Raw genomic sequence first — 18,308 nt, forward strand, 5'->3', positions numbered from 1 at the left:
CCTGTTACATCCACTTCAAATCAGTGTAGATGAAGTGGAGGAGACAGGTTAAAGAAGGATTTTTAAGCCTTGAGACAATTGAGACATGGATTGTGTATGTGTGCCATTCAGAGAGCGAGCGGACAAGACAAAATATTTAAGTGCCTTTGAACAGGGCATGGTAGTAGGTGGCAGGCACACCGGTTTGTGTCAACTGCAAAGCTGCTGGGTTTTTGATGCTAAATAGTTTCCTGTGTGTATCAAGAATGGTCCACCACCCAACAACTGTGGGAAGCATTCGAGTCAACATGGGCCAGCATCCCTGTGGAACGCTTGAACACCTTGTAGAGTCCATGCCCCGACGAATTGAGGTTGTTCTGAGGGCAAAAGGGAGTGCAACTCAATATTAGGCAGGTGTTCCTAATGTTTTGCACAACGGAGTGTATATTCCCATTTGACCTAAGGAAAGTGCAATAATTGATAGCATAATTAACTTTTTACTTAACCCTTTACACACGTGGAAATTGGCCTATATTGGATAGGGCTAAATTGAAATGTTTCTTAGAGAAGAAATATGAAACGCATATACATAACAATTGAACAGTTTGGAGATAATTGTACAACTATTAGACCAAAGGGGAGTACACAACAGTTCACCTGACAAGACTGAATCCAAACATTACACTGTTGATTTCATGTGCATTTTTTCCATTTACAAACAAACATTGAAAAGGGTTTGAGTGAGAGAACTAAGTGGCCACACACACACACATCTTTCTAAAGGTTGCACAGTTCCTAAGCAATTTCAAAGCACTTTTATGACTCAAAGAAGAGTCTTCAACTATAAACAGGTACTTTTTTGAGCTCTCCTGCTGTGACGATCGAGGAACTGTAGCAAGAATACTTGTAGTCGTGTCGCCTGGAACAGAACCGTGCAGTCACACAAATTACTGTTGTTGTTTACCCAGTCCAAAATGGTCCATTACAAATCGCAATCTGGGTCAGATGTGCATTATTCGAACGCTTGTTCTATTGCCAACATGACAAGCTAAGTTATAAAATATTATCTTACCGTGTTGGGCTTTCACAAGAGACAGTTTAAGAATTTTTGGTGCGCATAGAAAGGAGTCATTAGTACATTCAGGTGCGTGCGCTGCGGCAAATTTTCTTCACAATAAACAAACATAGGCTCATTCTGATCAGAAACAATCCAGGGTATGACGCCATGTAATCGTGTAACTGTACATCAAACATAGTGACCATAAACATTGACACCGTAGATGATAAGTTTTAGAATTTGGAAAAGTTAAGTGCACATTTGGATCGAGTCATCTTAAATTTACACCATCTCCCTCACTCAGACAACCAAAAATGTGCTAAAGTTGCCCAATTACCAGGAGGGATGGGGGCAACTTCTAGTCGCTTGGTGCTCAAGTTCAGAAAGTCTGTCAGTCAAAACCCATACAACGCTGTGAAACGCAGAGCCAGAGCTGTAACTTCATGTATAGCATGTTACTGCACAGCCACTATGTTCCAATTTAGACAATAAGTGCACAAATCTGCCGTTTTCAACTCGTATATTGGTACGAGTGTAAAGGGCTACACTTCACTTCACACTATAAATATCCCAAGCTAGCAGGAGTATGTTTCGTGTCAACTCCAAACACAAACACACCAATTGTCAGTCAGTACATGGTATATGCAGTACAGCGGGTGTGTAGGCTAGGGTAAGGGACTTACTGTTGTGGATCCTCTGAAAGGCCAGGTTGGTGGGGTTGAGAGCCCACTCGCCGTAGTACTCCACGGCCTGGGTGTGCGACAGCTTCTCAGCGAAGCCGGAGCGGCGGGGCCGCGAGGCCAGGAAGGACGTGGCCTGGAAAGCCACCACAGGCCGGGGGAAAAGGCGCAGCGTGCGTGTGTGCATCTGGAAACCCTGGAGCACGTTGGGGGAGTTGAAGAACCGCACCATGGCAACCCTGTTGGAGAAAGAAGGAAAGTTGGGTGTGTTAACACTTCAATTAGTCGTGTTTCAATTCAAAAAGCTTTCTTGTTTGTCAAATTTACGTACGAGAGACATTTGTTATTGGTATGCGGCTCAAATGAAACACATTGTTTCACATGGCATTTTGACTGTTGAGTCATATACAACATTGATACAACAGTTGCTCGGATCGGGAGAATAAAGCGCTGCTTTGCATTCTTAACAGCACTATCAAAAGGCACCTGGCCTACTGTTCAGTCATGTGGTCAGGTGCCACCAAGCGGTACTTAGGAAAATTGCAATTGGCTCAGAAGAGGGCAGCACGGCTGGCCCTTGGATGTATACAGAGAGCTAACAATAATATGCATGTCAATCTCTCCTGGGTCAAAGTGGAGGAGAGATTGGCTTCATCACTATGTTCAACACATGTTGAATGCACCGAGCTGTCTGTTTGAACTACAGGCACACAGCTCAGACATCCATACATACCCCACAAGACATGCCACCAGAGGTCTCTTCCCAGTCCCCATGTCCAGAACAGACTATGGGAGGCAACCAGGACTACATGGACCTCTAATCCACATCAAGTAACTCATGGAAGCAGTCAAATTTGATTTAAAAACAGATAAAATACACCTTATGGAACAGCGGGGACTGTGAAGCAACACAAACATAGACACATGCATAGGCACTATACACACATGTACACATTGATTTTGTGTTATAGATATGTGGTAGTAGAGTAGAGGCCTGAGGGCAGACAATGTTATGAAATCTGTTATGAATATACTGTAGCGTTTTTCAAATGTATAACTGCCTTAATTTTGCAGGACCCCGCACGCACTTCAGATTTGAAGAATTCAAGCGGGAACAGGGGTCAATCCATAAATTGTGCATATGCAAATAGCTCTTCATATCTATAAAATATTTACAGTATTCAGGGACTAAATCAAATGGAGTGTAAGAATTGAAATTCAACCAACCCCACACATTGCCTTGCATGGATAATATGAGATCTACTTAAAAAAGGACAGAGAAACTTTGTTAAGTCTTGCCTGGTGGCCACATCCACAGAGTCCACGTCGTTGCCGTAGATGAGGGGGTTGAACTCGGTGGAGGAGGGCGACGCCTTGTTCTGGCCGGGGGGGAGCAGGGGTAACTCCTGGCCCTCCTGGAACTTCTCCAGGTTCAGAATGGGCTGGGTGTTGAGACTCATGCTGGCCAGGGCCTGGAGCGGGTAGAGGTGAGGAAGGTTTTAATCAACACACTGTGGTGGAGAGATGACGGGGTCACTCGGCCCCACTAGGGTGCACTCTCACCTCAGGCATCAGCTGAAGGGTGGGGCAACAGAATGGTCTCACTAGGACCAGTGTGGAACAGTCTGTTTGGGGTTCAAAACAGTGCAAGGGAGTAGTACAGGGGTTTGGAGACCTCAAAATTTGATAAAAATGAGTCCCCACTATTATAATGTATTATTTTTGGTTACCCCTTTATTTGTTAATACTTTTTAATTTAGTATTTCGTTTTTTTATGTAGTGCTGCTTCATTATTTTTGGTCTGATTGATGTAAGTTCTCATTTGAGAATAAATCATTCATAAAACACAAGGACTAAGCTAGGAGGACTCACAATGTGACCGTTATAAGCTGACAGGTGAGAGTGCGGGACAAAATGAGGAAGCCCGTTTCCCAGCAAATGAATCTGAAGAGTGCATGTTTCTGCAGATGCCTGAAATGAGAGCGTCATTTGGGAGAGGTCGGGGGAAGAAGTAACAGCAGGGGGAATTCATTAGCACTCTGGGATTTCTGCAGACTCATTCAGGGTTTTGCACGATGTTAGCACAGTGGATCGTTTGATGGCTAGGTCAGTCCTGGACGCAACCTATGTGTTAGAGCAAAAATATGCATATCCACTGTTTGCTTACAGGAATAGATAGATGTGCATACATTCCAGCATGCTCAAGCCAAAACTAAGCAGCCAGTAGTGGGTCTTCAAAAATGACCCATTACGGAATCTCTCTATGCCACCAGTCTGTTAAAACATCTCAACAATAGTGTATGACACTTCAGAAAAAATAATAACAAGCAACAACAAAAATATTGAAGTTTTGTGAGGAAGAATATCCGTGCAAGGAGCATGGCACATTCCACAGAAGGAGAAATTAGGAACCTTATTGTCAGAGGAGAAGATCTGCTTTTGGGTGATCACGGTCAACCTAACCAGACACTAGGGAAGGGGAGGAGGGAGGGGGACAAGAGAGATGCCAGGAAGAGGATCACATGAAAAGGCTGAGCTGACCAATTGCTGAGCAGAATTGAAACGACACATGACAAAAAAAGGTCAAGATTGGAGGCTGTGTGTCCAATTCCCTTTAAATGGATTCCTTTCCTAATCTCCTCTCAAGCCTGACTACAAAACTGCTGAAAGGACGGGGTGCTGGAAAGCAACGTGGAAACCTGGACTAGCCAATAAGTGGGCTAGTGGGGAGAAGGAGATGCCTCCATGTTGCTTTCACATACAGTCCTTTCAGCTAAATGGTTGCCAAAGAAGAGAGAAAAGGAAAGGTGCCGATTTAAAGAATTGGGACATAGCCAAAGAACAAGAGAAAAAATTAAGTAGAAAAGTAGCGAGAGAAGAGGTGGTACATGAGAGAAAGAGAACAAACACATTTACAGAGATCAGACCATGACAGAGACACACAAACAAACATGAGTGAGACAAAAGAACACACAAAAAGGAACAGTAATGCACCATACCACACCCAACACAAGTTAGCCACGGTTAGCCTGAAGAGGCTATCAATGGTTACCAACTGGGAGGATAACCGGTGGCTACAATGGAGAGGTGATACTTAGACACAGAAGGGAGCAGATCTCTTGACAATAACGAAAAATAATTAAAAACCTTTTGGCTCTTTGTTTACTGTCCATACAACCCCCAACTCAAATGATCACCTCTCTTAACCTGTGAGATGCTGACGTACAATGAGTGTAAAAAATATTACAAACACCTGCTCTTTCCATGACATACAGTTGAAGTCAGAAGTTTACATACACCTTAGCCAACTACTGTTAAACTCAGTTTCACAATTCCTGACATTTAATCTTAGTAAAAACTCCCTGTCTTAGGTCAATTAGGATCACCACTTCATTTTAAGAACGTGAAATGTCAGAATAATAGCAGAGATAATTATTTATTTAAGCTTTTATGTCTTTCATCACATTCCCAGTGGTTCAGAAGCTTACATACACTCAATTAGTATTTGGTAGCATTGCCTTTAAATTGTTTAACTTGGGTCAAACGTTTTGGGTAGCCTTCCACAAGCTTCCTACAAAAAGTTGGATGAATTTTGGCCCATTCCTCCTGACAGAGTTGGTGTAACTGAGTCAGGTTTGTAGGCCTCCTTGCTCACATATGCTTTTTCAGTTCTGCCCACAAATTTCCTATAGGATTGAGGTCAGAGCTTTGTGAGTCCAATACCTTGACTTTGTTGTCCTTAAGCCATTTTGTCACAACTTTCGAAGTATGCTTGCTTGAGATCATTGTCCATTTGGTAGACCCATTTGCAACCAAGCTTTAACTTCCTGACTGATGTCTTGAGATGTTGCTTCAATTTATTCAATATTATTTTCCACCCTCATGATGCCATCTACTTTGTGAAGTGCACCAGTCCCTCCTGCAGCAAAGCGCCCGATAACATGATACGGCCACCCCTGTGCTTCACGGTTGGGATGGTGTTCGTCGGCTTACAAGCATCCCCCTTTTTCCTCCAAGAAAACGATGGTCATTATGGCCAGTTCTATTTTTTTTTCCATCAGACCAGAGGACATTTTGCACATGGGGACAATGGCGGTTTTTGGCTTCTTCCTTGCTTAGCATCCTTTCAGGTTATGTCGATGTAGAACTTGTTTTACTGTGGATATAGATACTTTTGTACCGGTTTCGTCCAGCATCTTCACAAGGTCCTTTGCTGTTGTTCTAGGATTGATTTGTACTTATCGCACTAAAGTATGTTCATCACTAGGAGACAGAACGCCTCCTTCCTGAGCGGTATGACGGCTGCGTGGTCCCATGGTGTTTATACTTGCGTACTATTGTTTGTACAGATTAACGTGGTACCCTCAGGCATTTGGAAATTGCTCACAAGGATGAACCAGACTTGTGGAGGTCTACAATTTTTTTCTGAGGTCTTTGCTGATTTATTTTGATTTCCCTGTGATGTCAAGCAAAGAGGCACTGAGTTTGAAGGTAGGCCTTAAAATACATCCACAGGTACACCTCCAATTGACTCAAATGATGTCAATTAGCCTATCAGAAGCCATGGCATCATTTTCCAATCTGTTTAAAGGCACAGTCAACTTAATGTATGTAAACTGCTGACCCACTGGAATTGTGATACAGTGAATGTGAAATAATCGGTCAGTAAATAATTGTTGTAAAAAATACTTGTGTCATGCACAAAATAGATGTCCTAACCGACTTGCCAAAACTATAGTTTGTTAACAAGAAATTTGTGGAGTGGTTGAAAAACGAGTTTTAATGACTCCAACCCAAGTGTATGTAAACTTCCAACTTCAACTGTGGACTGACCAGGTGAATCCAGGTGAAAACTATGATCTTTTATTTATGTCACTTGTTAAATCCACTTGAAATCAGTGTAGATGAAGGGGAGGAGACAGGTTAAAGAAGGATTTTTAAGCATTGAGACAATTGAGACATGGATTGTGTATGTGTGCCATTCAGAGGGTGAATGGGCGAGATAAAATATTTAAGAGTCTTTGAACAGGGTATGGTAGTAGGTGCCAGGCGCACAGGTTTGTGTGTCAAGAGCTGTAAAGCTACTGGGTTTTTCCACAAATGGTCCACCACCCAAACGACATCCAGCCAATCTGACACAACAGTGGGAAGCATTGGAGTCAACATGGCCCAGCATCCCTGTGGAACGCTTTCGACACCTTGTAGAGTCCATGCCCCAATGAATCAAAGTTGTTCTGAGGGCAAAAGGGGGTGCAACTCAATATTAGGAAGGTGTACCTAATGTTCTATACACTCAGTGCATACTAACTCATTCTCTGTGCGGGACTCCAAGGACCTACCCGCTACCACTTGTTTGTTACTGTTTTGGAGAGCTGAGGACTGCTTTAATCCTCAAAACAATAGAACCTATGAAAATTCACCTTTACCCATATCTTTTCACTCAAATGGCATGTTGCCATATCAGATTTTTGGCTCTGCCAACACACAGGTCTATCTTAAATCAATCGCACGCACACTCTGGGATAGGGCCAAGTGTATCACACACAAATACTGCACTGATTCTGATTCAAAGCATATCAACAAACTACGATATGCAGGGATTTTCAACATGATGAGGTATGATTGGAGATTCAAATTGGGGTTAATGGGTTTGGATGTTAAAAAAACAACCACTGAATGACATTTGGTGACGAGTTGTGATGCATTTTAACGGTGGTGATGAATTATGCCTCGAACGTTCAAATGTGACATTTGTTTATATGGCGGATTTGACACATTTTGTTGTTCTTTTCATTGAACTTTTCTTCATAAAGCATCTTGTGCTTAATATGCTCTTTAAAATCAAATAAACTCAAAAAAACAGACGATGACAATGTTGGATAGGAATAGTTACTGTCAAAATATGCTAATGATAGGCGGGGGTTACTAGATGTTCACTGATAATTCAAGGTGGTTTTAGTTACAATGCTAAACTGATGTGGTACTACAGTGGAATGTTTGATTGGCATTTCACAACATGTGAAGGAGAGGTTTATGAATCAGAACCAGCTTCTAATCTACATATTGTTATTTGGGCTTAGAGGATTTGGTTAGTTCTACTGCTACAGCTGTTACTGAGGTCTCAGGGAGTAAGACCTCAGTATCTGCTTTTACCTCCAAGAGCTAGCGCATGCAAAGAAAAGAGAGAAGAGAAACAAAAAAAAACACTTGTTTTCGTTAGGACATTACAACGCTTAACTCAACAATGCTCCCACGCTATATGCATAGTTGGTACATACAAACACGGTGAGAGAACAAGGACACCGATGTGCCTGGAGCAATTCATCAAACCTCTTTTGAAACATATCTAAAAACTGAAAGAAGAGAAGTTGATCACTTGAAAACAAATAGTTAACTCATATGGTAATATTGCAGGTTTTCTTATGTTATGTAATAAAACGATACAAGAGGGTTGAAACAAACAGAGGCAGTGCTAACATACATGCGTCGTGAACGACCACTGAAAATAGTGCTATTCGGGTATGTTGCGACAGGCTATATTTACCTGTTTCAGGTGTTTCTTGAGTTCTGTGGATTCCGGCTCGGGAAGAGGGGGTAGGTGCTCTGCATTGGTGGGTGCTTTGACCTGATGAGCAACAAAGCATGCTTCAATTGTAACATTTTTGCAAAACAACCATGTACACTACACACTCACAAGTGTACACAAATACCCCTTCAAATGTTCAAAGCATACATCAGTCACCATTACCTACTAAATAGTAGATGAACGGGAAGGAGTTTGCCCCTAGAAAGACAGTCTGGGCTGTGGGTGTGTGTTTTAGCACTGAATGCTCGCTGTCTCACAGAGTGGGAGGACTTTTATGTTGAAGTCAGTCTCTGCACAGGTTTGAAATTAGGATGACAGAAGGTTTTTCCCTCCTGCATAAAGTCGATATCTAGCCTAACACAATAATGGTCGCAATGAGAGAACTGAACCCCAAATGGGATTTAGCAGTGAAAATAAATACATCTCAAGCAAGTCTAGACTCGTCTCCCAATCAGAGAGAATGCCTTATGGAACTCAAATAGACCTGCAAACGAATAGCATAGACCTGCGAACGAGTAGCATAGACCTGCGAATGAATAGCATAGATCTGCAAAATAATAGCATAGATCTGCAGAGACCGTGGCAGGGATGCTGAAGCGCACCTCCATTTTGGGGCACTTACCTTGTTACAGTCCAGGTCCACGAGCCAAATGTCGTCGGGCATTTTGAAATCGGATTTGTAGAGGAAGAAGCTGGCAGGCACACCTATGATGTAAGGGGTGGGGGCAAGGAGAAGCTACAAAGGAGAGTAGAAAGAACATTTTATGACATCACGATCAGACAAAATCAAAATCAGCACACAAGCAAGAATAGCTCCAATAGGAGGAGCCTCACACCATAGACTAAAGCTAGTGGGTTAGAACTCCACTAGCCATGCATTCAAATCCCAGGTACAACTCCCAACATAATACAGGGACTAATCTCTTCTTCAACAGCTACAATTACAAAAAAAGCAATGGATGATAAAATTGGGAAATCGAATCATATAAAAATAGTGAAACGTTCAAAGGCAATCAATTAGGGTGCAGGAATTCCCCCCCAAAATACAAGTGTGCAGAAGTGTATCCCTTAAAAAAATAAAAATAAATCTGGTTCCAGCTATTAAAAAGCCCACTATTTGTTCTCCCTAATAGTACTACAACTACCAGTACTGCAGTCATTGGTTTGATTGGCGTACCTGTTCAGCGGAGGCCATGCAGGTGGGCAGTAGGGGAATGACAGGGAACATGTACTCCAGGGGGTAGATCATGGCTACAAACGCCATGACACTCATGGTCAGGGCATTGTAGTCCCGCGACTGGAGGACCACCTGGAAGACACAAGTCAAAACAAACTATTTGAAGTGCATTTAAACATCTCAATTGTAAATTGATACTTCATAAGACTGTTGGCCATAGGTGAACACATGCAGCTTGTTCCATACAAGATACTCAATTACATTCAATGACCATCCTAGTTTTATTCCTTCACAATATTAGATGTAGCATTGACTAGTTGATACAACAGCCACATAGACTTAAATATGCTGTTTTCAATATACAACAGTGACATGTTAAAGCTTGAACAGCGAAAGGATGTGCTTCAAGGGTAACCTGACACAGTTTAGAGTATAGAGTAGTATACAATATATCCTGGACCTCAAAGCCAGTTCCACTGCCCCCCCCCCCCCCCCCCCCCCCCCCCCCATTGTTCCACTCTAATCAGACACTGATTTAGACCTGGGACACCAGGTGGGTGCAATTAAATATCAGGTAGAACAGAAAAAACAGCAGTCTCCGCACCTTGTAGGGTAAGAGTTGAATCCAAGCTGACAAGGTACAAATCTGTCGTTCTGCCCCTGAACAGGCAGTTAACCCACTGTTCCTAGGCCGTCATTGAAAATAAGAATTTGTTCTTAACTGACTTGCCTAGTTAAATAAAGTTAAAAAAATAAATAAATAATAATCAAATAAAATACACCTGCTATATATAAAATCAGTGTATGGGTAGTGTGGGACTAGGTCTTCAATAATCCAGTGAGATTGTGAACAACATTGTTGAGTTGGCCATTTAAATCAATATCAAGGGTTGGACATATAATAAGGGTGAGAACGTTTAAATATTTAAACGATATTGGGATCCTTAACGTAAAGAAAAAACCCTAACGGCAATATTATTTTTTATTTTATTTATTTTTTAGACAAAATTAAAATCACAGTGCAGCTGGCTCGCCTGCTATTTCGTTAATGATGCGAGTGTGTGTTCAGTCTGTTGCATGTAGAATATCTTAGCCTAATCATTAATGATAGGCCCTGCTTTACTGAAGTTGCGAAACATTGCAAGCCAAGAAATTACGAAATACAGCGTTCCATAGCGAGATACAGCGTTGACTGCTGATAGACAGGCCTAGTGCACAGATCTGACAGTCTGGTTGGTAGCCGACCTGCCTATACCGTGCCCCTCCGCTCTCTCTCTGTCCCTCTCTAGCTAACTATGAAAGATGCGAGTGTTGGAGTTCTTGAAACTACACCAACTAATCAGCCTCCTTCGTTCCAAGGATACTGGATCTTAGGAGTCGATTCCTAGATGAAAATGTGTTCTTTCTACTAAATGTATTGGCAATTCACATTTTTTAACAAATTATAAAAGTACCTTTTTAGGAGAGTGGTTTGCACACAGATTGCAAGCATTCAGGCTGCACGCAGGCAGTTTAAGATTATTTGATTGACAGTTCCATAGTGTACCCTTACAGACAAACAAACATGCTGTAGCCGAGACACTTTCAAGGGTATTTGACTGCGGTCCATTGGGAAAATATTCCGCCGGACAAGTGACCCTGAAGATTAAAATTTGAGCACTAAATGCACCAGGGCCTTGCATGAATAGGTGTCCACTGTATGATATTTATACATACATTCATACATACAGTTTAAGTCAGAAGTTTACAGAAGCTTCTAATAGGCTAATTGACATAATTTGAGTCAATTGGAGGTGAACCTGTGGATGTATTTTAAGGCCTACCTTCAAACTCAGTGCCTCTTTGCTTGACATCACGGGAAAACAAAAGAAATCAGCCAAGACCTCAGAAAAAAATTGTAGACCTCCACAAGTCTGGTTCATCCTTGGGAGCAATTTACAAAACGCCTGAAGGTACCACGTTCATCTGTACAAACAATAGTACGCAAGTATAAACACCATGGGACCACACAGCCATCATACCGGTCAGGAAGGAGACATGTTCTGTCTCCTAGAGATTCATGTACTTTGGTGCGATAAGTGCAAACCAATCCCAGAACAACAGCAAAGGACCTTGTGAAGATGCTGGACGAAACCGGTACAAAAGTATCTATATCAACTGTAAAACGAGTCCTATATCGACTTAACCTGAAAGGCCGCTCAGCAAGGAAGAAGCCACTGCTCCAAAACCGCCATAAAAAAGCCAGACTACGGTTTGCAACTGCATATGGGGACAAAGATCATACTTTGTGGAGAAATGTCCTCGTCTGATTAGACAAAAATAGAACTGTTTGGCCATAATGACCATCATTATGTTTGGAGGAAAAAGGGGGAGGCTTGCAAGCTGAAGAACACCATCCCAACTGTGAAGCACGGGGGTGGCAGCATCATGTTGTGGGGGTGCTTTGCTACAGGAGGGGCTTGGTGCACTTCACAAAATAGATGGCATCATGAGCTAGAAAAATTGTGTATATATTGAAGCAACATCTCAAGACATCCGTCAGGAAGTTAAAACTTGTTCACAAATGGATCTTCCAAATGGACAATGACCCCAAGCATACTTGTGGCAAAATGGCTTAAGGACAACAAAGTCAAGGTATTGGAGTAGCCATCACAAAGCCCTGACCTCAATCCCATAGAAAATGAGTGGGCAGAACTGAAAAAGTGTGTGCGAGCAAGGAGGCCTTACAAACCTGACTCAGTTACACCAGCTCTGTCAGGAGGAAAGGGCAAAAATTCACCCAACTTATTGTGGGAAGCTTGTGGAAGGTTACCCGAAACGTTTGACCCAAGATAAACAATTTAAAAGGCAAGGCTACCAAATACTAATTGAGTGTATGTAAACTTCTGACCCACTGGGAATTTGATGCAAGAAATAAAAGCCTAAATAAATCACTCTCTACTATTATGCTGACATGTCACATTCTTAAAATAAAGTGGTGATCCTAACTGACCGAAGACAATTTTTACTAGGATCAAATGTCAAGAATTGTGAAAAACTGAGTTTAAATGTATTTGGCTAAGGTGTATGTAAACCTTCTGACATCAACTGTACATATTTAATCACATAGTAACCAAAAGTGATAAATCAAAATATATATTACTTATCAAGACACACCTGTTAATTGAAATGCATTCCAGGTGACTACCTCATTAAGCTGGTTGAGAATGCCAAGAGTTTTTTATTTATTTGTTAAACAGTTTTTTGGTTACTACATGATTCCACGTGTGTTATTTCATAGTTTTGATGTCTTTACTATTATTCTACAAAGTATAAAATAGTCCAAATAAAGAAAAACCCTGGAATGAAATGGTGTGTCCAAATATTTGACTGGTACTGTAGATCTGTGTTTTGCCTAATAGGAAGGATTCACTTTAAGGGAGACTTAGCAAGATTACCTTACAATAAGCAGATGAGATGAGCACGATGCAAGACAGCAGAGACGTTTAGCCTCGTGCTTTAACGCTCCTAGACGTTGCGGAAATTGACCCAAATAAATGCTTCACAGAGTTCAAGTAACAGACATCTCAACATCAACTGTTCAGAGGAGAGTGTAATCAGGCCTTCAAGGTCGAATTGTTGCAAAGAAACCACTACTAAAAAGGTCACCAATAAGAAGAGATGCAGAGTACGTGAACGGGTGATCTCCACATGTGTAGTTCCCACAGTGGAGCATGTGATGTCAATGATTTATTTAGAAATCAAGGCACTCTTAACCAGCATGGCTACCACAGCATTCTGCAGAAATACGCTTAGTGGGACTATCGTTTGTTTTTCAACAGGACAACAATCCAACACATCTCCAGGCTGTGTAAGGGCTATTTAACCAAGAAGGAGAGTGATGGAGTGCTGCATCAGATGACCTGACCTCCACAATCACCCGACCTCAACCCAATTGAGATGGTTTGGGATGAGCTGGACCGCAGAGTGAAGGAAAAGCAGCAAACAAGTGCTCAGTATTTGTGGGAACTCCTTCAAAACATTTGGAAAAGCATTCCAAGTGAAGCTGGTTCAAAATTATTTCATAGTTGTGATGTCTTCACTATTATTCTACAATGTGATTCCATGTGTTATTTCATAGTTTGACCACTATTATTCTACAATGTAGAAAATAGTCAAAATAAAAACCCTAGACTGAGTAGGTGTCCAAACTTTAGATGTTATAACAAAGTAAGAGGAGCTTAGGCCTATCCCCATTAAATAAATTGTAAACAAGAGGGCGTGCTAAACAGCTTTTTTTACACGGCTGTGCTGCGGCCATACGTATGAGGCGGATCAGAGTACCGTAGATCAGCACAGCCGTAAAAAAAGTGTCATTTTGCACAACCTCGAGAGTGCACAATTGCTTCTCTATAATGGGTTACTGATTAAATTTTAAAAAACTATTTTGATAAGTGTATTCATAGGCTACTATTTCATCCCTCCGCGAAAATATAGGCCTAGTATCGACATCTACGGCCAGCTGGCCTGTCAATCTATCGGTTAGGTTATCCGAGACACGACCCAGTCGCTAAGTCTTTTTGTTCTATATCTATGGACACGACCCAGTCACTCATTCTAAATGATCCGCTATTATTCCTTGCTTGTAGCTGCATTTGCCTAAGAGATTCAGTTGAGTAAAATCACAACGTTATTAAAACTATCCTAAAACTACCCAGACCAGAACACTTCAGACGGCAGGCCTATCCCTACCAAAAATGCTATTATTCTGAGTCGCTGATCACCGACTGCACCAACTGACTGATCCGACAATTCACTTTGTATCCTAAATAACTACTTATTGTGATTTGTAGATCAGTCTGCTCAGTTGCAGATTTGAAGCTCTCAAACACGGCTATAAAGTAGTTCTCAGGGTAAACTCCATTCAAAACGTCAGCCCTTTCCCCTAACCTTGTGCTCCAGCAGGATGCAGCTGAGCACCATGAGGCAGGCATCCACACCCAGCAACTCCAGGGGCAGGTGCAGGGGAAAGTCCACCATGGAGAAGCGAGAGTTGTCAGGCAGGGCAAAGGTGAGTGACGGCTGCATCTCGTGGGGCAGCACCTCCACATCTACGCGCCGTTGGCCCGCCACGGGCACCGGAGAGCGCAGAAGGCGGTAGACCCAGGACTCGATCTCCCGCAGGTCAGCCAGCAGCTGGCTGCCCTTCTCCTCAACCAACAGGGCCCCCGTGAACACACGCCACATGGTGTCCCTGAAGGGAGAATGACAAGTCAGTCAACAAACTAACAACAGACAGTTTAGATACACATGGAGAGGGAAATGGTGTCCCTGACAGGAGACAGTCAACAAATCATATCACAATCATATTTCTCAACAGGTGATAAAAGCAAGCACGTCCTGGGAGATAATCCACCCAATCAAACTGTACCACAACTCCACCTGTTTACATAAATTATTCTAATATTGGGCAAGTGCTACATCATCAAAACCTTATAACTACATTTACACAGACAAAGCACCATTCCCTGTGCATTCTACTGTAAGTTGTCATTGTGTAATGAGCAAACAACATGCCGACATAGGCCGCCGATATGTCGACAGCCATCCACTCTGAACGTACACACCCTTACACACAACCTGGCGGCATTAAACCCTCTTTGCAGTTGCCTGGCATCTGTTGGCGAAGGAGGGAGATTAATCATTAGCTCGTCAGAGCTCGCCCTGGGCCACCGCCCACTGCAGCTACTCCCTAAAGGCAGTCAGAGACCTCAATCTGTCAGCCGAGCGCTGTGTGTGTGTGTGTGTGTGTGTGTGTGTGTGTGTGTGTGTGTGTGTGTGTGTGTGTGTGTGTGTGTGTGTGTGTGTGTGTGTGTGTGTGTGTGTGTGTGTGTGTGTGTGTGTGTGTGATAGACTTATAGGGAGTGTGGAAGTGTGACTGTGTGAGTGTTTGTATGTGCGTGTGTGTCTGTGCGCCTGTGTGTGCCTGTGTGTGCCTGTGTGTGTGTGTGTGTGTGTGTGTGTGTGTGTGTGTGTGTGTGTGTGTGTGTGTGTGTGTGTGTGTGTGTGTGTGTGTGTGTGTGTGTGTGTGTGCCTGTGTGTGCCTGTGTGCCTGTGTGCCTGTGTGCCTGTGTGCCTGTGTGCCTGTGTGCCTGTGTGCCTGTGTGCCTGTGTGCCTGTGTGCCTGTGTGCCTGTGTGTGTGTGTGTGTGTGTGTTGCAGCAGCAACCTGCAACGCAGTAGACTGACACAGTGTTATGTAAGGCAGCACAGCCAGGGCTCTAAAGTGCTCACCAATTTGGACGCATATACGACTTAATATTTTGCTGTACTACCTGGGGTTTTATTATGGGAGCACCAGTGGAACTAAAAGAAAATCTAAAATAAATACATGTCTAATAGTGTTTCACCGCACCGCTCTTCTCCACACTGCTCAAACAAGAGCAAATAAATAAGTTAAAATTATTAAAATAATAAGTTCCAATTGCAGCCTTATTTTCATTATAATCTCTAAGGAAACATAATAGAACTTGTGTTCTATAGTAACATTAACATTTTGCTTATTGCATGTAAAACTAAATGCTTTTGCATGGGAATGTCTCATATCATGTGTGCGTAAAGGTGCACACACACAATGTTCTCGGATTTTCATCAATTGCCTTGCATGAACACCAGCTGACAGCAGCATGGTAGGCCATGTGCCAGTGTGTATGTGTGTCTTCGAGAGCAGGGGAACCATGCATTTCCTACAGCTTTTGTTAGGAGACCCCACAATAGGGGACAAGGCAAGGCCATGCTGACTCACTGACACTCCAAGAATTAAAGGGAGACCATAGTGTTGTTTAAAAATGTAATGAGTGAGGCAATTCCATCTAGTCCATTAAATGTCATGAGTGGGGTTGAAAGGCCATACGAAATTGGTACATTGTCCATTACCGTATTTTCAATAGGTTTTTATTCCCAATTCATTAACTCAATTTCAACTAATTCCTGGATTTCAAAACAATTACTTTTATTTTAAAAAACAAGTAGTTGCGTATTGGAATGCATTTGAAAAAACACAAATACATTCCCACGCATAATAATTGTTTTAATGAATACTTCCAAATACAAATCTTCCAATATAAGTGCTTACGACTAATACTAAACTCATCTTTTCTTGCTTTCAAATAGAGGTGGACATCCACTTGTGGTTGCAACGGAGCTGGGTGGTTTAAAATAAAAACAGCCTAAATAAAAAACTATTGACCACATAACTTTGAATCACATTTTTGATAGGGATAGGCCTACGGTTGGAAGTGTTCTAGTCTGGGTAGTTTTAGGATAGTTTTAGCAACATTGTGATTTTACTCAACTGAATCTCCTGAAAGAAATTATGGAAACCAGGGGGATGCATTGTTTGATAAGCCTGGCACTATGCATAGGTCTAACCTCTGAGTTCCGCGTGGCAGGCCGACGCGCTGGGTCAACCTGTGACTGCAGCAGTCCACCATTCTCTTGAGGATGTACAGGCACTCCCTAAAGGTGGAGAAGAAGGGGTAGTGGCTGATCATGCACAGCGAGGTCAGCGTGCTGTCACGGTTCTTATTGACCATTTTGCCAGTGCTGCGTTTGTGCCGAGGGGACCTGCCGGCATTTGGCTCACCACCGGGCGGTCCCGGCTCTGTGCCTGGCGTGGACGTGGCGGTTGTGTCGGCACTGGCAGGTGTGGGCAATGTGGAGGCAGTGGGGCAGCCACCGCTGCCATCGGAACCCTCGCTGGTCGCTTCCGCTGTCTGTGCCGCCGTTCCACCACTACCTGCCTTGTCACGGCGGTGCCCCCCACGCTGGAAGGAGCGGTAAAAGTTGACGCAGATGCCGTAGCGCGTGATGCCCGAGTCTTTATCAGTGAGTGCGAAGACGAAGGAGGTGTCGTCACGCAGGCTGACCCGGCGCTGACGGATGCTCTGGCATCCCTCAGGCTGACAGAAGAAGACCACATCCGGGGACAGGGGGAAGTCCGGGTGGTCCTCCAGCGGGTAGCGACGAAGGAGCTGGGGGGTCTGGGACCCGGTATCAGTGCTGGGCTGCCTGGAAGGTAGGATGGAGGGAGAATTGGCATAGAAACAGTATTGTATTTTTAAAAATATGCAAAAATCACAAAAACAAAGGCCTAACAATATAATGTGAGGTAGTAGGAATCAGTTTGGGATTGAACTGTTATCTCCCAACCATCCCCACGAAGTCCTCACCTGGCTCCGACCACCACCAGGTAGTCCAGCAGACGGGGGCACATTTTCTTTTTCTCCATCTTTGATTGATGACGTCTTTAAGTCATGGCCACACAGACATATATCACCTCTCTGGTCAGTCAGCAGCTGTTCAATCACGAAGAGGCAGGGCTAGGTGTAGGAGGAGCATGCAGAACCTTAGTGGTCATTGTGGACATCTGAGAAAAGAATGGGGAAACCTGTAAAACAAGAAAATGTAGTGTGTTACGTCTACGGTTATGGTTTTCAGCTTTATTCGGTCACTAAAACCTTGTTCACACTGGCAGTTTGAAGTGACTCAAATCAAATTTTTTGGCACACACATTTGTCCTGCAGTCTTTAAAAAAAAATTCACATTTATTTAACCAGGTTGGCCAGTTGAGAACGAGTTCTCATTTACAACTGGGACCTGGCCAAGAAAGCAAAGCAGTGTGACACAAACAACAACACAGAGTTACACATGGCATAAACAAACGTATAGTCAATAACACAATAGAGAGATGAATAAATATGAAAAACTCCTGCAGTCTGAACAGCCCAAAAGCACATGGAATGGGATATTTCAAGCCACATACAAATCTTATTCCTGGCCATGCGATTTA

At 42.9% G+C, this 18,308-nt stretch overlaps 1 protein-coding gene across 1 annotated transcript in view; it reads right to left on the bottom strand.

Moving 5' to 3' along the window:
- The window catches only part of LOC124033932 (MAP kinase-activating death domain protein-like), an 84,156-nt gene that overhangs the window by 40,631 nt on the left and 25,217 nt on the right, over positions 1-18,308 (bottom strand). The window contains 8 exon segments of the mRNA XM_046346417.1: positions 1,720-1,955; positions 3,016-3,188; positions 8,261-8,341; positions 8,925-9,038; positions 9,480-9,611; positions 14,409-14,712; positions 16,889-17,527; positions 17,689-17,906. Coding sequence (XP_046202373.1) covers positions 1,720-1,955; positions 3,016-3,188; positions 8,261-8,341; positions 8,925-9,038; positions 9,480-9,611; positions 14,409-14,712; positions 16,889-17,527; positions 17,689-17,747 — 1,738 coding nt within the window. The 5' untranslated portion in view covers positions 17,748-17,906.

This window comes from Oncorhynchus gorbuscha, linkage group LG04, assembly GCF_021184085.1.
Source record: "Oncorhynchus gorbuscha isolate QuinsamMale2020 ecotype Even-year linkage group LG04, OgorEven_v1.0, whole genome shotgun sequence".
NCBI classification, from domain to species: Eukaryota; Metazoa; Chordata; class Actinopteri; order Salmoniformes; family Salmonidae; genus Oncorhynchus; species Oncorhynchus gorbuscha.